At 36.7% G+C, this 22,783-nt stretch overlaps 2 protein-coding genes across 7 annotated transcripts in view; both read left to right on the plus strand.

The window, feature by feature from the left end:
• BNIP2 (BCL2 interacting protein 2) overlaps window positions 1-21,893 on the plus strand; it is a 37,517-nt gene extending 15,624 nt beyond the window's left edge. For 3 of the 6 annotated variants that reach the window (XR_006741716.1, XM_036440154.2, XM_036440172.1), the window contains one exon: window positions 2,979-7,558. Coding sequence is in view for 4 of the 6 variants with exons in the window: in XM_036440154.2 (XP_036296047.1) it covers window positions 2,979-3,030 (52 nt within the window). In the remaining 2 variants the exon portion in view is untranslated. Of the gene's footprint in view, window positions 1-337; window positions 374-2,978; window positions 7,559-16,970; window positions 17,090-18,322; window positions 18,428-21,597 lie in introns of those variants that run through there. The other 3 variants (XM_036440164.1, XM_036440146.2, XR_004988422.2) reach the window with 2 other exon arrangements.
• GTF2A2 (general transcription factor IIA subunit 2) lies at window positions 16,971-21,893 on the plus strand. The gene is made up of 4 exons (XM_036440184.2): window positions 16,971-17,089; window positions 18,323-18,427; window positions 19,332-19,458; window positions 21,598-21,893. Exons 1-4 carry the CDS (start codon window positions 17,018-17,020, stop codon window positions 21,621-21,623), a joined length of 330 nt encoding a protein of 109 aa, XP_036296077.1. The 5' UTR covers window positions 16,971-17,017; the 3' UTR covers window positions 21,624-21,893.
• Window positions 21,894-22,783: the final 890 nt, after the last annotated feature.

Raw genomic sequence — 22,783 nt, forward strand, 5'->3', positions numbered from 1 at the left:
AGTCTTAATACTTTCCAGTGACTAGGATTTATTCTGTTTACCAAATTAACTATCATCTAACTTTTAAAAGGTCTTGGTAGAGGCTTTTAATGTAAAGTACTTGAGTATCACGGTGCTATAATGTAGAAAAAGTATTCTGTTAATCTGAGATTTTAGTCTGTTGAATGTGTCAAAGCCAGAATTCTTAAGTCACGTGTGATTGTCTATATTACTGTATTAGTTTTTTGGGTTTTTTTTTTACCTGCAAACCTAAATGGTTTTATTTTAAGTTCCTTTTTTGAGTTTTTGCTTATCTTTATAACATGTGTATTTACTCAAATAACTTTTCCCTACCAAGGTATGAAGAAGAAAAGTTAAAAAAGAAACAAAAAAGGTATATGCACACCTTGACTGGGTTGCATCTAGACTAGTCCATTTGCATTGCACAGACTAACTCTTCCTTACTGGTTGGTTAGCTTGTAGACAAAGATAATAGCATTTGTAAATATAAGTAAACCCCAGAATGTAAATGCAGAGTGAATCCAAAGTTCCTGATGCTGCCTGTTGCTTGGATTTACTCTGTTTTAACAGCATATTTATTGCCAATTAGTAATTAAAGGTCACAGCCTGTGCTCCCTCCTTTTGGGTATAAATACTAGTAAACCAGAGGAATTACTAAGAGTACAATTTGAAAAATCAATTGTTTTTAATATTTTATTATCTTTACCATACTTTTTTAATCTGTATCTTGTGTTTTCAAATTATTTATATACTTTTTAAAGAAGTTATTTTACTTTCCTGGGGTTAATAATTATATTTAAAATGCACATATTCTTTGGCTAACCAACATTGATTTCTTTGTATGCTTAAATGGCCTGCTAACCAGTCAGATTCTACATGTGATAAAATACCTAAAAGATCAATGTACCATTTAATAGTTAAAACACCCCGCTTTCCATCTTAAATTTAATTTTGAATACTTCTGCTTTGAGCATAACAAACTATTATCTATTAATACCTTGGCATAGAAGATGAAAGGCAGGGGTATAAAACAGCTACATTTTATATAGTAATTTTTAAAAGTGTAGGATTTGGATCTAACTTGTTAATGGACTTAAAATATTGATAATTAAATTAGAGATGCAGTTTAATGCAAACTTTCTTAAGAGTTAAGGTGAGAGATTTATGTAGTTATCATTTTGACCATTCTAAAGAACCAATTGTAAGTAATTGGAACTTGAACATTTTTAACTTGGGACATGCTTTGTCTCTGTTGATGAGCAAAAATTCAGTTGACCACGTGTTAAAATAATAGCTTTACATTTCTATATGACACTTTAGTTTATCAAATAGTTTAACACAGATATGGACAGTGATATTTAGATCTGCTAATTTCTCGTTCCTTTCTAGGCATTGGTGTACATTTGCTGGATAAGGGGCTGAAATTAAAAATATAATCTGTAATTGTAGAGTATTTTGAAGCCATCTGCTTCATGGATTTTAAAATGAATTGCCTTTATTGATGAAACCTGTATTGTACATTTTTACCAAATTCTTAGTATTTAGTTATCAGATTTAGGCATCAGAAAAACGAAGTGGAACTGTACTTTTTATTTAAATGTATTTTTGGAACCTAACACTACTATTTTATTGGTTGTGGTTTTTTTATTATGTTCTTTTTTTTTTTTTACTTTTGTTTAACCTTAATAGAATCATTATGTATATATCTTTTAGGCACTTTTTAGTTTTTATATAAAGCTTAACCTTAAAAAATTCATAAATCCATGTTAGCTTGAAAATGATAATATTCAAGTTTTAAAAATAGAGGGGCATGTTTTTTAAAACCAAAAGTTATCAGTCTAAATGTGGGGTAGCTTACTTTAAGTGAAATCTCTGTGATGAGTGAGTACTGATGAAAAGGACAGTACAAAACTGAGTGGTGAAGTACAGTCATGCGTCACATAACGATCAGGAGGGATGTGTTCTGAGAAATGTGTCATTAGGCTATTTTGTCATTGTGTGGACATCCACAAACCTAGGTGTACACCCTATGGCACATCTAGGCTGTATGGTATGGCCTATTGCTTCTAGGCTATAAACCTGTACAGCATATTGCTGTACTGATACGGAACATACTAGGCAGTTGTAACACAGGGGTAAATGCTTGTTTTGTCTCAATAATTCCAAACATACCATGTTTCCCCGAAAATGAGACCTAGTGCATGGAAAAATAGGACATCCCCTGAAAATAAGATCTAGCGCATCTTTGGGAGCAAAAATTAATATAAGACACTGTCTTATTTTCGGGGAAACAGTGTAGAAAAGGTACAGTAAAAATATAGTGTAAAAGATAAAAAATGGTACACCTGTACAGGTCAGCTGTCATGAATGGAGCTTGCAGGACTGGAAGTGAGTGAGTGGTGAGTGAAGGTGAAGGACTAGGACATGACTGTCTCATGTGTGGTATGGCCTTACAGTGTCACTAGGCTATAGGAATTTTTAGCTCCACTACAATCTTGTGGGACAGTTGTCATATATGTGGTCCATCCTTTACTGAAACATCGTTACCTGGCGCATGACTGTAGTGGCATTTTAATATACCACTTAACAAAATCATCTTTAAAAGAATTGTTTTTCCTACCATTGCTTTTCACTTAAATCCCTGCCCCGGCTATGTTACAATCCAACATTTCACTATGCACTGTTCAAGATGTAAAGTTCAGTAATTTGAACTTTTAATAAAGGTTATGTGCATTTGTACGTAAGTATTTTATAATTTTAAAAGAAACAGCAGTTAGGTTTCTTGTCAGTATTCTCTTGACTTTAAAAATTATCTTTCTTTATTGGGAAAGTGTTTGGTAACCTTTTCACTGTGTCTGCTTCTTGGCAAAGCTTTGTTTTTAACAGAATAATTCTATGCTAAAAGTAATCATTATTTTTAAGAAGAAAATTATTCAGTTGCTAGTGTTTTATTATCTATATTGTTTTTCATTAAACAGAGTTGATCAAGAGCTTAATGGAAAACAAGATGAACCAAAAAGTGAACAGTAAGTTTGGCATCTAGTCCAAACAAGACTGAAGAATGTGCTGATGAAGCAGTGCTCTTTTTTGCATTTATAATGCATTTACTGGCCCTGATTTTTATGTAACCTGTTACAAAATCGACTTGACTTTTTCTCAATGGACTTTTGTATAAGGAACTGTTCACTACTGTTTTGGTTTGCAAATCTCTTGAATTTAGCTCTTTACTAGCTAATGATATTGTAGTCATTTTGTATTTTATATTGCTTAAAGCAGAGAACCACACTTTATATAAAGTGGTTTTTGCATTTGTTTATTGAATGATGCGTCTTCTTCAGTAAAATATTTATATGCCTAATTGGTCAAGGAAAGAGATAATATATATTTTTATGTTTTGACGATATTTTTTAATGTATACCTGTCTTTTGGAAGAATATGCAGATAAATAAGACCATGGTTTTGTAAAGTGCATGTTAGAATTTTTGTGTTTTATAAATGCTAACTACATTTCGTGGGTAACTTAAAAAAGAAGTGGCTCATAGGGATAGGGACTATTAAACTGGTTCTCATGAATACCCAAAGGTCATGCATATAATCTAAGTAGATTAGTACCATCCTAAGCTTTTTAAATCACTTAACATATATTGTTCCTTAATTCAGAAGCACAATTATAAGTGTAATGCACACTTTTTCCTTTTTAAATTTAAAGACAACTTTAAAAGCCAGTTTTAGAACTGGAAAATTTAAGAGGCTAAGAATTGAGGTTTGTACATATATGTATATATGGGACATTTTATTTTCTGGCCAAAAGACAGACCTTTATAAAAATCTTAGATTTGTTCACTAATGTGAAATAAGCTGTGTCCAGGGTATCACTGTTATGAATTTGTGTGGGTGCAGTGTACTATTCGGAGAACATGATGAGTTATTCACTGTCACTTTTTTATGGAAAACAGGAGCTGCTTTTTTAATTGCTCCCAATGTGGGCACTTTATCAAAATACTTCCATATCAGTTATTTGGGCTTAGTAAGTAGTCAGATACAGTGTATTTTCACATTTCCTATAAGTTAAGCTATTTTCTAAATCTTAGAGCATCATTGTATTATACTGTTTTGGATGACTCATTTGATATAGCATATAACTCCTCGGTTAATTTGGTAAATACCTTGTCTCTACATTGAAATCAATTGTACTTATGCCTCCAAAAAGAACTAAATTTACCCACAAAGTCATCCTAAAAGAGCCGATAGGTCTACTGTTCTGTCATATACTTATGTGACTCAGACATTTGGTAAACTCCTAATTTGAGGTCACATCACATTCTAGTCCTTCTTATAAGGTAATTTACAAAAGTGCCCTGGAGTGGCATAATTGAAGTGGATGAGAGCTAAACTTTAAAGATTTATTCCATCCTGGACTGAAGACACGTGGCTTTTACCATTTCCACTTTCAGTATAAAGTTCCTGTTACAAAATGCAATTTTTCTTTACTTTTTGTCCTCTTCAGTCATAAACTTGTATGCTAACTTAAGTCCAATTAAGGGGGATTCTGGAGGATACCAGGATGAGATGGCCCTCAGTTGCCTCCTGACAACTTGGATCCAGCAGCTATAGGCAGATCCCAAACTAATGTCACTAGATTGAATAAAATCAAACCCTTATTACTTGCTCAAGTGTTAGAAACACTTTGTACTGAAACACCAAATTAACATTAATTTAGGTATTCCTTCTGACCTCACTATATAAGGATTATGAATAAAGAATAACATTGAATTTAATTGTGATTAGAGTCTATATTTGTAAAGTGCTTTACGTAACCTTTTATCTATTAGTGTTCATCTGGCTCAAAATGGACTGAGCTTTATTAAAATAGGTAGTTTCCCTCCACATCAAGTACCCAGTTCAGTTTCAACTTTATTGTGTTTATTGACTTTTCCTTTTGTAATCATTGTTTCTAACTACAGATACAGCTTGTTACAAAAATGATGTGTTCTTTAAATAATTTTTAAAAGTAGAATTAGCCTGTATTCTATTAGAACATTAAGAGTCAGAGGGTACAGTGATAACACTGGAATGTAACAAAAGGGACGTGCTGTGAATAACTAGATTCAAAGGATACCTGTTCTAACCAGCCTACACCTTAACAGAATCTGGCACAGGGACATGCCCCATAATAAAGGTTTCAAAATTTTAAGACTTAAGTAGGTTAGAATAAAAGCATTTATTAAATTTGTAATTTTTAGCTTCTTTAACATTTCCCCCAAAGCACTCAATTTTAATTCTCCACTGTTGACCGAGATCAAAGTACATATATTACTTTATCTTTCTGCTGGGGTCATGGATCTAACTTAACTGGTTTAATTTGATGAATCTTTTACTTTTTGTGTGATACTTGGGCTCTGAGTGCCTTTTTTTAGTCAGTAGTTTCTCATATAAAGTAATTTGTGTTCTGCTTGGTTATATTTTTAAGTACCACCAACAAAAGATGCTATATTGACCCCATAGTTTAAGCTTAATAGTCCCTAACTCTGGAAATCAGGGGATAGGTAATAAATATGATTCTAAGTAGAGCCCAGCAGGTAGTTGGAAAAGAAAACAAGGAAGTAAAAGAAAACTATGAAGGGGTAAAGAGTTAGCTGTTATCTAAGATGCCACTGAATGTGTTCCTGTTACAGGAAGAACTGGTAGCTGTTGGTACCATTTTGAGTATCCAGCAGGAAAATCTTCATGCTAAACACAGAATATGCGAAGGGGGAAAGGCTGATAATACTCATAATGATAAATCATATTTTCTTCTGCTATTTCCCTTCATACGGAAGCAAGTTTGAACAAAGAGGGTCAGCAATTTATAGTGTGCAAGTTAAAGTTTAGGACTAGGTTATTTATCATATGTCATGGTTGGTAAATATTAATATAGTCTTCCAAAATAGACATCACTATTTAGTAACTGCACTGAATACTGAAATCTGCTGATTGACAAGCATATTTTGTTAGATAGGAATTCTTCAACTGTAATTCCAGAATTTAAAACAGTAAGAGGTCTGGTTTTTGATAGAGACTTTGTAAATGGCTCTTTAGTGTTGCTATTTAGCTGTTTGTATATGAATGCTCAGGGAATTTGAAAGTGATTTAATGCAAGCAGTGGCTTTTTAGATTTCTTCAATTGATAGATAAATTAGCATTAGGATATGTCAGAACAGGCAGTTTGCTAATGAGATTGGTAAGGTTGTATATAATGTGACAGCAGCTTCATTCCCTTTTCCTCTGTCATATGGAAAATTGCTAATATGGTTCAACCAGAAGAGAGGAGGGGTTAGGCTAAAAATAAGAGACTGCTTCCCCATTTTTTGTTTTCATGCCTATATTTTCCCCTTCATATTCAGATTTTTGAGAATGGATTATAATTCTCAGAAGGATGGGTAGAGGAATTATTGTACTTACAGTAACAGACCAAATCTATTAGATTTTATCTTGTCATAGGGAATAGGAATTATGTAATTTGAGCTGCTGAGAGAGTCAAGAATTTAGACTTGCATAGGAAAGTCAGCAGGATAGGGAAGTGTAGGAGACCATCTACTCAGTGTTCCAAGAACAGAATTTACCCACTGGCCTTTAACTCTCCTCTTCCTGTCCCAAGATTCTGAATGAATTTGAGTTAGACCAATGGTGAGTCCCTGTAATGCAATTTTCCTTTAAAGTTCTAAATAGTAATTGAAAATAAGGTAATGTGTTGAGCAGTAAAAAGTGACACTAAAATTTGAACAGAACTGTAACTGTTGTATATGACAGCTACTTAATTTCTTACGCTTTGAGAACTACTTTAAAAAATGCTACAAAAAGTTCACATGAAGCACTTAATAAATCAAACATCAGATGAAAATCAAGGTTTAATTCTTTCAAATTAAAGAATTACAGTAAGCTGTCCATTTCAGATAGCTGTCTGATTCTTCTTATAAGACATTCTACAAGAAGCTAAGACGTTTGCATTTTAAAAGTTTGTTTCAATTTTTTTTTTTTTTTTGGATAAGGAGGAACTTGGAAAACATAAATTAGCTACTCCACTGCACTTTTTGTATATGAACTTTCTAAAGTTTGCCCCTTACACAGTTCATTTACATACACCTAGCTAGTAAATATTGGTGCTGTTCAAGGCCACTAACTTGCATAGCCCTTGGGGCATTCAAATAGAACAAAATTCAGGGTTTGTTCAATACTAACACACTTTGATATGTATTTCAAAAATTCAAATATTTTTCTTATCATTGGTTCACATGTTGCCATTTAAACTAAATTAATGTACTGTGATCATTTTACTACCGTTCAGATGCTTTTGTCTAGCTTAGTGCTTTTATTTTTTACAGTGTTTGAGAAATTCAGTTCTGATTGATGGTTGTGTGTGCAAGATGTTTATGTGGTCCCTGTTAGAAATACTAGGGTTGGTATTGATTTACTAAGGAGATGTAATATTTTGTTTAGGAATACAGTCACTTGTGTCCTGATCTGTTGCACATCGTATTTTTGCAACGTTAATGAATTTAAATAAATTAATTGGAAAGTTTGTTTTTGTCTCATTTTATCACATTTTTTCCGTCTTCCATTATGCTACTGGATTTTTACACTGAGTTATCTTGTCTTTCAAATCGTTTTAGACCGTTACTTTTGATTCTTTTCCTATTATAATCTGGTGCTGCTTCATATTTATTGTCCAGGGTGGTGCTTTTAATTTTAATATTAACGTTTTTGTTTGTTTATTAAGTAAATTCCCAGATTTTGTTAAAATTCTTAAGATCTTTTATAAATATTGACAAGATCTGATTAAATTGAATTCTAAGTGTGTATTATAATTCTGTAATGAAGGGGTTTTTTTATTTTATTTTTCAATTACAGTTTGCATTCAACATTATTTTGTGTTAGTTTCAGGTGCACAGTAGTGGTTAGACCATCATCTATTTTACAAATTTTTCCCCCATTAAATGTTAACTATAACCAAACTTTGTGTTTCATAGCTTAGAATTTTTTTGGTTAGTGGACAGTCCAATGATGAAATCTGTTCAGTAAGTGGCTGAAAACATGGTACAAATGACAACCTGAATAGCTTATAGACCTGCTTGGAGAACCCATCTCGTAGCACTTATTTTGCATTTACTCCTTAATCACTATTCAGCCACTTAATGGCAAACAGCTCTGCACATTACTGATGCTTTTATTCCATAGGAAAGCGTTTGGGTTTATATAGACTCAAAATACAGGGTTTCCCCAAAAATGTATACACACCTTGGATAATTATTAATTCCAGTGGGTTAAATCTAAAAAGAAACATCAATTGAGATATCAGCTGTTAAGTGTATACATTTTGGATGGACACCCTATATGAGTATTTGTCTTGCATTTGGAACAAATATTAAATACAAATCCTCCCAAATTAAAGTTCTTCATGAATCACAAACTGAAAGCTTTCTGGGCTAAATTAATTGCAGCCCTATTTTGAATGGTAAATTCCAAGAATTGGTCTTAAGTTTAGCATTGCAAGGTTTTAAACAGTATTAACGCTGAACACATCTCAGGCATAAAATATGACTGCCTTGTGTTTCCTAATTGTGCATCTTACAGTGGAAAAGTTTATTTCTAAAAGTTATAATTCCCTTATGAACGATTTATTAACCTGGTGAATTACTGGAAATGGTTACCTGTCCATGGGCCCCACGCCCCTCCTCTCGCCACAACTCCGCCCTCCCCTCGCAGAACTGGAGTAGCGTACGGGAGGAGCTGGTGGGCGGGGCCTTCCTGGCCTCGCCGTGACGCCACTTCCAGGTTTTGCGAGCACTTCCGGGTCGTTGGCCTAGTTCTGCGGTTTGTGCTGCGGCGGGAGAGGCGGTGGGGAGAGGTGGTGGGAGCCTCCTCCTGGGCTCCCGGCGGTGCAGATCCTGTCTGCTCCGCGGCGGGCAGCGCCTTGCCCACAGGTACAGTGAGCCGAGCCCGCGCCCCCTGCCCCGCTCCCAGTGCCGGGGCTGCGGCCGCGTGGGTCTTCCGAGGGCTGCATGGAGGACGAGGCCCTTCGCTCCCCAGCCCCGGGTCGACCTGTTACCGACTTCAGTGCCGGGTCCCCGGGAGCGAGGTGGAGGGAGGCTCGTTCTCCCCCGGCGCCCGCCGGAGGGCGCTCGGGGAGGCCTGCGCCCAGCCCCGCGCCGGGCTTTGGCCAGGTGCGGCCAGGTGAACGTCTTCAGGGTCCGGGGGCGGGGAGCGCGCCCCCTCCTTCTGGTCCCGCTTCGCTCATTCTTGTGCAGCCCGCCTTCCCATTCAGTGCGAACTTCGGCAAACGGGTGCATTTAATGGGTACTTTGATCAGGGACTAGGACTTTGAGTTACTTCCAAATGAGGGACCTTCTCATTTAATTCTCCTTAAACTGCAAAATGAAAGAGTAGTAGATTTGTATGGCTGATAACATATCTAAAATGTTTCAACATTGCAAAGGAATTTTTAAGATCTAAAATCATTAACGCAAGTGATGGTATATGTTATAGAAATGATCACCACCACCACCACCATAGTTTTAAGTTTGTTTTTCTTTGTGATAACTTTTCAGATCTCTCTTAGCAACTTTCAAATATGCAATACTAGTCAGCATGCTATATTTTAGTGATATTCAACCAGCGTGCCGCACAATTGTAGTAATTAGTTTATGGGTGCCATGAGATGAAAAGGGTTGAAAATCGCTGCTGTGTATTATATCCCCATTATATGTTATAAACTTTATAAATGGAAGTCTGTAACCTTAGGACAATTCCCCGCCCCGCCGTCCTTCCCCTTCTCCCCCCTCCCAAACCATCACTCTGTTGCATGTTTGCTTGTTTTGGGGTTTTAAATTCCATATATGAGATCATATGTCTCTCTGACTTATTTCACTTATCATAATATCCTCAAGGTCCATCATGTTGTCGCAAATGGCAAGGTTTTAGTTTTATGTTGTGGCTGAATAGTATTTTATTGTGTATACTTCAAAACCTCAAATAAAGTCGTTTGATTATAATGTTGATGAAAAAAATTGGTTCCAGGCCAATATCACTGTTTGTGTGGAGTTTGTCTGTTCTCCCCATGCCTGCATGGGTTTCTCCAGGTGCTCAGGTCTCCTCCCTCATCCCTCTTCCATCTGGCAACTTTCAGTTCTCTCAATGAGTCTGTTTCTGTTTTGTTTACTTGTTTTTTTAGAATCCACATATAAGTTAAATTAAATAGTATTTGTCTTTCTCTGTCTGACTTATTTCACTTAGCACAATACCCTGTAGGTCCATCCATGTTGTTGCAAATGGCAAGATTTCATTTTTTTATGGCTGAGTAATATTCCATAGTACGTATATATGTACACATCGTCTTTACCCATTTGTCTACTGATAAACACTTAGGTTACTTCTATAACTTGGCAATTATAAATAATGCTGCAATGATCATAGGGTGCATAAATTTTTTTGGAATTGGTGTTTTGTATTTTTCTTATCTAAATACTCAGAAGTAGAATTGCTGGGACATATGGTGGTTCTATTTAATTTTTTTAGGAACTTCCATACTTGTTTTCATAGTGGCTATACCAGTTTACTATCTATCTACAGTAAGTGAGGATTCCCTTTTCTCCAGTCCTCACTAACACTTATTTGTTGATTTATTGGTGATAACCATTCTCACAGGTGAGAGGTAATACCTCATTGTGGTTTTAATTGGTATTTCCCTGATGATCAGTAATGCTGAGCATCTTTGCATATGTCTATTGGTCATATGTACATCCTCTTTGGAGAAATGTCTATTCAGGTTCTATGCTCATTTTTTATTGGATTATTTGGGTTTGGGATGTTAAGTTGCATGAGTTCCTTATGTTTTTGTGTGTATATGGGTTTTTTTATATTAACTTCTTATTCTATCTAATAAAGAGGGAATATGCTAATTGACTGCCCTGTCCTCAAAGATGGTCGCCCGGGCTTGCTGTGCGTGCTCCAGCCTCTGGAGTCCCCCAGTTCCCTCAGCCACCAGGGCCAGCCCAAGGTGCAGGCAGCCTCGGATGTGGCTGCCCAACCTCCCAGGGTTGCCGGAAGCTCAGGTAACCAGGGCTGGCCGAGGCTTGCGCTGCCGGCAGTGGCAGCAGCAGAGGTGTGATGAGGCATTGCCTTCCCCTGATCGCTGGGTTGCCTCGAACTGTGAGGGTGCAGGCCAGGCTGAGGGGAACCCCCGCCATCTCTTCTCCCTCCCCTTCCCTCCCCCCTCCCCCCGCCTTCAGTGCATGAATTTTCATGCATCAGGCCTCTAATAGGATGTGTAATTGGCAAATATTTTTCTTCTTTTCATGTTATCTTTTCATTTTGTTGATGGTTTCCTTTTCTGTGCAAAACTATTTAGGCTGATGTAGTCCTATTTCTTAATTTTTTCTTTTATTTCCCTTGGTCAAGGATATACTATACTAACATATTATATAATGTTAAAGAGTTTACTGGAGAAAAGGGAATCCTCACTTACTGTAGGTAGATAGTAAACTGGTATAGCCACTAAGAGTTTTTTTCTAGGAGTTTTATGTTTTCAGGTCTTATATTTAAGTCTAATTCATTTTGAGTTTATTCTTATATGGTGTAAGAAAGTGACCCAGTTTCATTCTTTTGCATGTATCTGTCCAGTTTTATCAAAATTTATTGACAAGACTGTCTTTATACCATTGTATATTCATTCTTGCCTCTATGTCATAGATTAATTGACTAAATAGGTTTGGGTTTATTCCTGAAAATTTGATTTCTGTTTCATCTGTGGCAGCAATTTTCAACCTGTTTCATCTCATGGCCCACATAAACAAATTAGTAAAATTCAGTGGCACACCAAAAAAATATATATATATATATTTGCTGATATAACAAAAAAATATGTATAATTTTTTTAAGTAAATCTTTATTGTTCAGATTAATACAATTATTCCTCTTTTTCCCCCAGGTATAATTTTTATTCATTCACACCAGACAGCTATTGTTGTCATTTTTTGTTTTTGTTTTTTTTACTTGACAATCTAAGAGAAGAGAAGTCAATGCCCCTAACTAGTCAGGTATTGCATGTTTTAATTCTTGTGACACACCAGTTGAAAATCGCACTTTTATTTTTTATTTATTTTTTTAATATATTTTATTGATTTTTTACAGAGAGGAGGAGAGAGGGATAGAGAGCTAGAAACGTTGATGAGAGAGAAACATCGACCAGCTGCCTCTTGCACACCCCCTCCCGAGGATGTGCCCGCAACCAATGTACATGCCCTTGACCGGAATCGAACCTGGGTCCTTTCAGTCCGCAGACCGACGCTCTACCACTGAGCCAAACCAGTTTTGGCTGAAAATCGCACTTTTAGATCTGTTTAATTTCAGTGAACTAAACAGATAAAAGTCCCTGCCCCGGAGAAATTTACATTCTATTGAAGGATACAAAGTACAAATAAAATAGGTGAATTATGTAACGTTAGAAGGTGATGGTGCCATCAAAAAAATATAGCAGGAATAGGGGATTGGGAAGTTCCAGAGTAGAGGTGGGAGTTGGCTTTTAAATATGACAGTTTAGGCCTCCTTAAGTAAGTGTTATACTTGAAGGAATTAAGAGAACCAAGTCTTTGTAAAGGCTGTTCTTTCTCCCTGGAACACTGTTCCCCAGTATCAACTTGGTTCTCTTAATTCCTTCAAGTATAGCACAACATTCCTCGAGGGGATCCAGATTGGAGAGGATGCAGACTGGGCTGAGGGACACACACACACACATTGCACAAATTTCGTGCACCACGCCTCTAGTCTATATATATAAAGAGCCAGGGTACGTAATGTACCCAGAACAATCCAAGGGACGACCAAACGCCAGGCTATGTGTGTAGCAGGCTCAGGTGAGTGGGGACTGGCGAGTGAGCAGGCTGACTGCTGATCTCTTGAGGGGGGGGGGGGGGGGGGGGGGCTTATCAGCAGCTGCCCCAGGCTGCTGGTGAGGCCTGGAGGGGGGTGGGGGAAGGCAAGAGCTGATCAACCCTTTCCTATCTCAGGGCCCCGCTCTCTCTCTCCCCCCCCACCCCTCCACCCCCCCCAAAAAAAGGTTAGTTCAGAGCACTCGCCAGAAGCCAGGGGTAGCTGCTGATCAGGCCCGGAGATGGTGACTGGCTTAGAAACTGACCAATCAGAACCAAATCTGGGTGAACTGCAAGGAGCCAATGGTTGCCTAGGAGGCAGAGCTTCTGACACTGACTGGCATAGAAACTAATCAATCAGAACCTAATCTGGTGAACTGCTTAGGCAGAACCTAAGGTGGGGGCTTAGGAGGGGTTTTAAAGGCAATAGCTGTTTGGTGTAAGGTGTAAGAAAGCAGTTCAATTTTTTAATGACCACTTTGGCAGTATAGTGCATATGGTTGGCTATCAGTCCAGATATAGGGGTTATGTACTTTTGTCCGCCAAGAGCATCTCCTCCCTCTGAGAAAGGGTTTTCCTTCCAATTTAAGCAAACCTATCCTATATAATCTATACTAATAAAAGGATAATATGCTAATTAGACCAGGTTAACCATCTTCTGGACGTCCACCTTCCTTCTGGACAAAGCCATGGTGGTGGGGGCCAAGGCAGAGGCAGTTAGGGGCGATCAGGCAGGCAGGGGACGGCAGTTGGGGACAAGATCAGGCCAGCAAGAGGATAGGGGCAATCAGGCTGACAGGGGAGGGCAGTTGGGGGAGAGATCAGGTTGGCAGGGGAGGCAATTGGGGGAGAGATCAGGTTGGCAGGGGAGGAAAGTTGAGGGAGAGATCAAGTAGGCAGGGGAGTGGTTAGGGGGTGACCAAGCTGGCAGGCAGAAGCAGGTAGGGGCAATCAGGCAGGCAGGCAAGCAGTTGGGAGCCAGCAGTCCTGGATTGTGAGTCGGACATCCCTCGAGGGGTCCCAGATTGGAGAGGGTGCAGGCTGGGCTGAGGGACACCCACCCCCCTCCTCGCCTACCCCCATCCCCCAGTTCATGAATGTTGTGCACCAGGGCTCTAGTTAATAAGTAATGATACAATGATAAACTGTGTTTCACATACTCACCACCTGTAAAACCTTTTGCTGACCTTGTATATTGAATACATAGTGCATTGTTCTAGATGGTAAATATATAACTTCATGGAAAATCTGTTAGTGGATGAAAACAGAATAAACGTATAAAATGTCAGCCTCGGTTAATAATATGAATAAGAATAAAAAGCATAAGCGGTAGGGAGATAATCCTTTGGTTTAAACTGATGGGGAAATAATTCTTTACAGAAGTCCTTACTGATGAGGTGACATTTGGGCAGCACTCTGAATCAAATGAGGGAATGAACAATGCAGGAACCTGAGAATACAGTTCAAAGCAAAGAAAACAGCCAGTGCAAAGGTCTTAAAGCAGGAACATCTGCTATATTGAAGAACAAAGGACCAGCCTGGAGCCAGTAAATGAGGAAGTGGAAAAAGAAAAGTTCTGAGAGTTAGTGGAAGAGGGCCCAGATCATGTAGGTTTTGTTATCCATTAAAAGAACTTCTTTACTCAGCTAAGATGCTGGCATCGGGACTTTTTAATAAATGAGTGATGTGGTTTGATTTTATGACTCAAAAGGCTCAGTGTGGCTGCTCTGGAGGTGGGAGGTGGGTAGGAACAGGGAGACTCCTTACTGGGCTATGACAGTAATCAGTGACAGATGATGGTGACTTAGTGTTTGCAGTGGAGATGGCAAAAGTTGTCAGGTTCCGGCTATATTTACTAGTAAAAGGAAGAACTGAAAGGATTGGCTGACGTGGGATGCAGAGAAAGAGGGAAGTTAAAGTGGATTATAAGGCTTTGGAGCTGTCTACTGTTGACTGAGGTGAGCAAATTGAAGGCAGAAAGCTTTGGAGGGGTAGTATCAGGAATTTGGTTTTGACAAATTTAATATGAGTCACCTATGTATATGATAATTCCATCCAATGCCAAGTAGACAATTTCATTATATATAGCAACAAGGGGAAACTAGAGCAATAAGCATGGAGAAGACATAAGAAGCCTTCAGGTACTAAGTAGTTGGGTTACTGAGGAGGAACCAGCAAAAGAAAACTAGAAATACACAGTATCCAGTGAAGTGGGGGGGAGAAGTGACTGTGGGGTCCTCCCCACAAAACAAAACAAAAACAAAAAACACGAAAAACAAAGAAAAGGCTTCAAGAAGGCAGAAATGACCTAGTATATCACGAGGTGTGTGATGTGAAGATTGATAATTGGCCATTTTTGCTGAGTTCTGACTGATGATTAGACCTTGATTATATCTCCTCCTGTCCATCTCTAAACTGAAAGTGCCATGAGTTCAGGGATGTTATACCAAACATGCAGCAGAAGCTCAGTAAATATTAGTTGAATCTGTATTACTGCCACCTTCTTTCTTGGAGTCTTCATCCCTCATTCCTATTAAAAAAAATAAAATAAAATAAAAAAATCTCTGCTGAAACCGGTTTGGCTCAGTGGATAGAGCGTTGGTCTGTGGACTGAAGGGTCCCAGGTTCGATTCTGGTCAAGGGCATGTACATTGGCTGCGGACACATCCCCAGTGGGGGATGTGCAGGAGGCGGTGGGTCGATGTTTCTCTCTCATCGATGTTTCTACTTCTCTATCTCTTTCCTTTCCTCTCTGTAAAAAATCAATAAAATATATATATTTTAAAAATCTCTCCTGGGGATTTTTTTTTTTTTAATAAGTTTTTATTGTTCATATTATTACAAATGTTCCTTTTTTTCCCCCCACCATTGGTCTCCTCCACCAGGTTCCCACCCCACTCCTGGGGATTTTTTATTGATTTTTTTTTTTTTTTAAGAGAAAGTAGAAGGGAGGAAGGAGTAGATGGAGAAAAGGAAGAAAGAGAAACATTGATGTGAGAGAGAAGCATTGATGTGAGAAACATATTGATTTGTTGCCTCCTGTTCACACCCTGACTGGGACCAGAGATGAAGCCTGCAACCAAACTACATGCCCTTGGCATACCCTCAGGTCTATGGGCTGATGCTCCAACCACTGAGCAAACCGGCCAGGGCCCCGCCTCTCTTTCTAATCTTGCTCTCAAGTACATTCTTCATTTGGCTGCCAATTTGCATGACCTTTCCTACCTAGAATGCTTTAGTAGCTCCCCATTACCTTCGCTATGAAACCCTTCTCTTCTCCAGATAGAACAAATCCATCCATGCCATCTTTTTCAAACTCGTCTTTTACTACTTCATACCTGTACCGTAATAATACAGAACAATTTATAGTTCTCTTTACAAAATATTATTTTACCCTTCTCTGGCTTTAACCATTCTATTCTTTTAGCCTGGGATGACTTTCCTCCTTTGCTTGGCTAAACACTAGCTTGAAGATTTAGGAAGCTTTTTTGAACCAACTCAGTCGTCCATAGTCAGCCTCCATAGTACTTGATATATCTGTAAAACCGTTCTTTCTCTCTTTTGAATTTAACTTTTTTATATGTCTGAGTATAATTTTTAAGGTCAGGAATGTGTATTTATCTTCCTTTCCCTAGTACCTACCACAGTACTATCTCTTGGTAAGTGCTCTATAAATACCAAATATTTAGAGAACAGGAAAATGAAGGGGAAGGCATGCAAATGTGATCTAAATATTGTCTGAATCAATGACTTGACAGAAAGGGGAAAGAATTGTACATGGTAAATTCTAGGCTAAGTCAAAAGGTAAATTTTTGAAAGAAATGATAAATACTGTATGTACATTTTAATAATTGTAATATATATATACTTTGTATAAAGGAATATAAATGCCTATGTCAAAATAACATAATTTGGAAAATCATTTTTAACTAGTCCTTGTAATTCTAAAATTATTGTATAGTAATTTTCATTTTCTAAGAGTTCTAATCGTATATGTTAGAATGTAGAGACTTTACATACATAATTTATAGTGGTTTTTTTTTTAATACTTTTATATTAAATTTTTAGAACATCAATGCAAGACTGAATAAGAAAAAGTCCCTTCCTTCTAAGCCATGGCATATCAGTTATATAGAAATACCACTTTGGGAAACAGTCTTCAGGAAAGCCTCGATGAGCTCATACAGGTAAGAGACTAAAAATCAGCATTTTTATTTAAAGGGGTCTATAATAATTCTTGTTAGTAGCCCTATGCACAATTCCATGTGCCAGTAGCTCACTGCTACTCTCCAGTAGCTCTCTGCCCACTGCCACACCTCCCTATAGCTTCCCCCGCCCCCCTTCCTCACCTCTCACCCCTCATAGCTCGCTGCCCTGCCCTCTCCTGTAGCTCCCCACCACCCGCTTGTAGCCAGTAGCTCACTGTAGCCCCCTCCGCGCGCGCGCCCACACACACACACACACACACACACACACACACACCCTTCCTCCATAGCTTCCTGCCCTTCCCCCTCCTGTAGCTCTCTGCTGCCCGCTTGTAGCTTACTGTCCCACCCTCTTGCTGATCCATGATCTGGTGGTTATTCGGTGGGTCATTACACTTCACAGCGTAACGACCATTTGCATATTACATCTTTATTATATAGGATTCCAGGCAAAGAGGTTCAATATCAGATTATTTGGCCCAGTAAATCAGTATTCAGATTAATAATCTCAAATACCTGTGCATTTATACCAAACTACTATGAATCATAAAATGTAATGATTGAATGATGTAGTTGCATATATCTGAATTTTCAAATATTTTTGTTAAAGATTAGTGTTTTGATTTTCTTCATATATATATTCAATATATATATATATATATATATATATACACACACACATATATATATATACATATATATGAAAGACATTCTATGTAGCTTTAAGCTAAATTTGAGCAATTTTCTAAGTTTTTTGAGATTTAAGTAAATTAGAATTTTTAATTTTAAGAGAATTTTTATACTAATCTCTCATTTAAGAACATTAAGTATTTCCATTTGCTTTTATATATTTAATGAGATTTATTAGATTTTTTAAAAATGTATTATTGGTCATATGTTTTTTATTTAAATGAAATGTGGTAAATCTTCAGTTTATCAAATGCCTCTTTCCAGATACCATAAGAAATGAGTCAAAGTTTTGTCCAGGCATTGCAGTATCACTGCATGTTTTCTTTTCAAAATTAGGTTGTGTCAAGATAATGCAAGAAAATATTGTCAGGCTGATTGACTAATTGTCAGTTATGGCAAAGGAAAATAAGGGGTGTGAGCTTAGAGGCTCTGGTTAACTTCAGTGAGATTTTTTCATGATAATTCATGTTTTTGTTTATTTTGTCTTTCATGTTCCTCTGATGTATGACCTTTACTTTTCTTCAGTCTCAACAGATCACTCCCCAACTTGCCCTTCAAGTACTACTTCAGTTTGATAAGGCTATAAATTCAGCATTGGCTCAAAGGGTCAGGAACAGAGTCAATTTCAGGGTAAGGATATTTTTTCCAAAACCTAGTAGCCTGTACCAATGGTTGTTTCAACAGTGGTTCTTAGGACCCCTATATATTTATTAGTCATGAAGAAATGGCTCAATCAAATTTTGTGGCATGTTTTATAATAACAAAATTATATTTTTACTTAGTACTTGATACTAAAGTTCATCCATTTAACATCAGATACAAAGTTTATTTTTGATATTTTTTATTCCATTGTTTCACAAATTAACCTATGTATGTTTGGCTACCTTCCCTGAAGAATTAGTGAGATTTCAAATGCCTAAAATATTATCTGCAGGTTTGAAGGTAAGTGACAGAGTAATCCAGTAAGGTTATATTTTTCCAACTCCTGCTCCTAAAAAAAAAAAAAAAAGAAAATCATTAGAAGAATATTAGTTACACAGGACAATAATATTGTAGTCTGTTGTTGTGGCTAATACAGTAATTGCCTGAATCACAGAATTAAAATTAATGTTTTGTACAGTTTTGGAGAATTAACGTACACAATGATATATGTTCTTTTAAACAGTGTTTACAAAAAAATTCAAGTGAACTTTCATGATTTAGCCACATGAGGGCAGTAGAAATACAGATTCAAATTTTCTTGAGTTCTAGTAGGCAATACAGCTTTCTTCAGATTTCAGGTAAGCAATTTACAGACTTACAGCGTTGAAAATAGTCTGCTCATGGAAAATTTAAACTCTTCCCTTGGCAAGTTTATCTAGGGATTTTTAAAAAATTGTTAGGATGAAAATTAAGGAAAATATTAAGCAAGGTAAATATTAAAGAATTATACTATTTTAAGAATTTTGTACTTGGTGGCTAAGTCTCAAATTGCTTTGGAGGAAAATGTGAGGAAAAATGACTTCATATTATGTCTAAATTTTTTGTTTTAAAGGGCTCTCTAAATACATACAGATTCTGCGATAATGTGTGGACTTTTGTATTGAATGATGTTGAATTCAGAGAGGTGACAGAACTTATTAAAGTGGATAAAGTGAAAATTGTAGCCTGTGATGGTAAAAGTAAGTGTTCGCCTAATTACTGTGAAAGCAAAGCTACTTGAAATCTTGTTTTTAATGAGTCTTTAGAAAATCTTCATCTGAAACTAAGATGGAAAGCTGTCAGTGATCCACTCCTAGAAAGAGTACTGGCTTCTCAGCTAGATTCTGAATTCCAGATTTCAAATTAACTTTAGTATAGATATTTCATGTGACACATAGACTACTTCAAGATTGAGTTGGAAGTGTGGAGAGATTTCAGCTACAGATTTGAAGTATTCATCAGGCTTTTTCACCACCACCTATTTAAGGAAGCATTTAATTTGGACAATTTACCTTATGGTTTCTGTGTTGCTGGATAACTGCACATTTTATATTTAAAAGATGGTTATTTAAGATTTTAATTAACCATAAGAACCTTATCAATTATAATAGTATCCATTTCTAATCTGTGCTGGTGTATTTTCCACAGCCAACCAAGAGACTTGTTCAGGTCCTTCAGTGCTTCAGAAAGTATACCTCTCTGCTTTCTGTTCCATGATTAGTTTTCCTTTTGGCTAATTGTATTTTAAATATGTACTTAATTTTACTTTATCATCTGAACCATCTGTTTAAAGCAGCTATTCCTGAAATTAAATAGAGAAGACTGTCCAAGAAAGGGAGTTTTAAAAAGCAAGAGACTTCAGAGGGAAGGTAGGGGTGGGTGGGGGCAAAAGGGAGAGATCAACCAAAGGACTCATATGCATGCAAATAAGCATAACCAATGGACACAGACACCAAGGCGGGGAGGCAGCAATGGGGAGATAGGGACACATATGTAATACCTTTAGAAAGAAGGGGGGAGCAAGAGAAAGATAAATGTGTAGAAAGTAATACCCTTCGTTTCTCAGGTTATGGGTTGGGTTTTTTTCTCTATATTTGGGATTTTTAAATAAATAATCACTGAAAAAAAATGTAGAGACAGTAAAAACATGCAGGAGGAAAATATTTGTAACAACATTTGATGTTATCTGAAGATAACATTTTTAATGATTTTTTGTATAACCTAACCTAGTCTTATATTTTTACAGTAATATACATATGTACGTATATACATTTGCGAATCATTTTCAAACATAGTTGATTACTCTGTAATTTTGTTAGGGCAACTGAGAAATCTAATGCTTTAATTTTTATTTAACTTCATTAGCTAACTTTAAGTAATTTGAATAGCTATAGATGGTTAGCCTGTGGCTACCATATTGGACAGCACAGATGTAGACTAGTAAAGTGTCATTTTAAATCATTAGAAACATAGAGAAAAACCACAAAGTCAGTAAAGAAGGCCTCTGAGTAAACTTAGGTATTTTACTTACAGGGGCTCCCAGTTTGTGGTGGTCCTCAAGTATATTACTCCTGTTTAAAGATACAAGTTATCTGGTTTTTTCAAACTTAACTGGATGAAAAGCAGCAGATCAGCCTCAACTATTGCAGTGGCTCCTGAGTAGCTTGCCCTTCTACAACACATTGTAGTAATCTTCCAAGAAAGCCTTATTGAGTATTCAAGAGAAGCTTAGCTTGTGTGCCATTACTCTGTGTCAGCAGAAAATAATACAATTTTAGAAATTTTCTTTCCAAAATTAAAGCAAATGGTTTGGCATTCAGAAGTTGAAGTAATTAAGAAAATATACCATTCCTTAGGTATCAGATATATGTGGTGCTACTATGAAATAAGCTCATTTGTCCTAAAAGTCAGCTTTCTGAAGTAAACTTAAGTTCTTAATAGAACAGCAGAATAAAAGTGATGGAAGCTAGAATTTTGGTGTGTTTCTCACTAGGAATTAAGTTATATAATTCTCTTCTGATTATATCTTACAGCCCTTGTGGTATAAAATTTTGGGATAGTAAAGGACTTGGAAAAAGTATGGTTATTAGCAGTTAATAAATCAAATGTAGTATGTAGTTTTTCTCTAGCATAATATGGAGAGCTAAGCATTTTGTTTTGTTTTACTTCTGTCTTAAAGGGAAAGTTCTTTTAAGCCTCTAGGTATTTCCATGGTCAGCTTCTCCTCTTCTTCCCCACCCCTCAAATCATCACCACGATTAGTTCTTGTTTTATTTTTAAGGTATTATTTTAAAAATTAAATTGCTCCTTGAATTTACTCTTTCTCTCCTGTTTCCTAGATACTGGCTCCAATACTACAGAATGAATAGAAAAATGGCTCTTTTATGCCATCTTCTGTTGTTATTCATCACTTTTTAAAGAGAAGCATAGAAGAGACTTTATTTATTCTAGCATTGCAGAAACGACTACACTGTGCTATACTATCAGAGAATCCAGTAGCAAGATGCTTGTAACTCTGTAGCCTCTTATATTACCTATATTCTGCAGCATGAAGAAACAGACTTTTTTTTAATGACAAATCAAACGTTGTTGCCTTCCTAATAATATTCTTTAATAAATTCATTTTAAAACTCAATGTGGGTAATAACTGGTAGAGCTATTAAGCTAGAAATATGAAGATATTAGATAAGCATTTTGAAAGAGCACCATGTTCCTTGCAAAGGAGTTTAGAAAATGCATTCATTTCAATAAAGGCAGGTTAGTTTTATCAATTTTAACAGCTGCTAAAAGCATCAGCAGGAGCAAAACCAAATTCTGGATTGGAATTTTACTTAGAAAATCCCTTATCTAAAAGTACAAAACCATGCCAAAACCGGTTTGGCTCAGTGGATAAAGCATCGGTCTGCGGACTGAAAGGTCCCAGGTTCGATTCCGGTCAAGGGCATGTATATTGGTTGCGGGCACATCCCCAGTGGGGGTTGTGCAAGAGGCAGCTGGTCGATGTTTCTCTCATCATCAATGTTTCTAACTCTCTATCCCTCTCTCTTTCTCTCTGTAAAAAAAAAAAAAAAATCAATAAAATATATTTTAAAGAAAAAATAAAAGTACAAAACCAAGAGTAATCATCACTGTAAAAAAAAAAAAAAATGCTAATTACAACTGAAATAGGACGAGTTAGATAATCGTTAGACAGCTTCCATAGCCAAAACAAAACCAAGAAACTTATTTCCAAACAAAATGGTCTCCACAAGACATGTAAAATATTTCTTGAACTGGCCATGTTGGCCAAGTTATATACATTTTTAACTGATCTACATTTTGCTAGGTATTAAGACTTAACTCAGAAGGGGAAAAGTTTCTCTTGTCTGTCAATTAGGATTATATAGATAAATGAAGACTGGCATTTCTGAAATATCACAGAGGGAGAATGTTGCACAAAGTAGCTTAACCAGCATTTAGCAGCTGCCTACAGGTGAATCAAGATCAACCTTTTTTTTTTTTTTTTTTTTTTTTTTAAATATATAT

This window comes from Pipistrellus kuhlii, unplaced genomic scaffold (genome assembly GCF_014108245.1).
Source record: "Pipistrellus kuhlii isolate mPipKuh1 unplaced genomic scaffold, mPipKuh1.p scaffold_m20_p_1, whole genome shotgun sequence".
Classification (NCBI taxonomy): Eukaryota; Metazoa; Chordata; class Mammalia; order Chiroptera; family Vespertilionidae; genus Pipistrellus; species Pipistrellus kuhlii.

Coding starts and splice junctions, on each gene's coding strand:
- GTF2A2 (XM_036440184.2), top strand. CDS start 17,018: ATGGCATATCAGTTATATAGAAATACCACTTTGGGAAACAGTCTTCAG. Junction 17,090..18,322: donor GCCTCGATGAGCTCATACAG/GTAAGAGACTAA, acceptor ACTTTTCTTCAG/TCTCAACAGATCACTCCCCA. Junction 19,459..21,597: donor TGTAGCCTGTGATGGTAAAA/GTAAGTGTTCGC, acceptor CCTGTTTCCTAG/ATACTGGCTCCAATACTACA.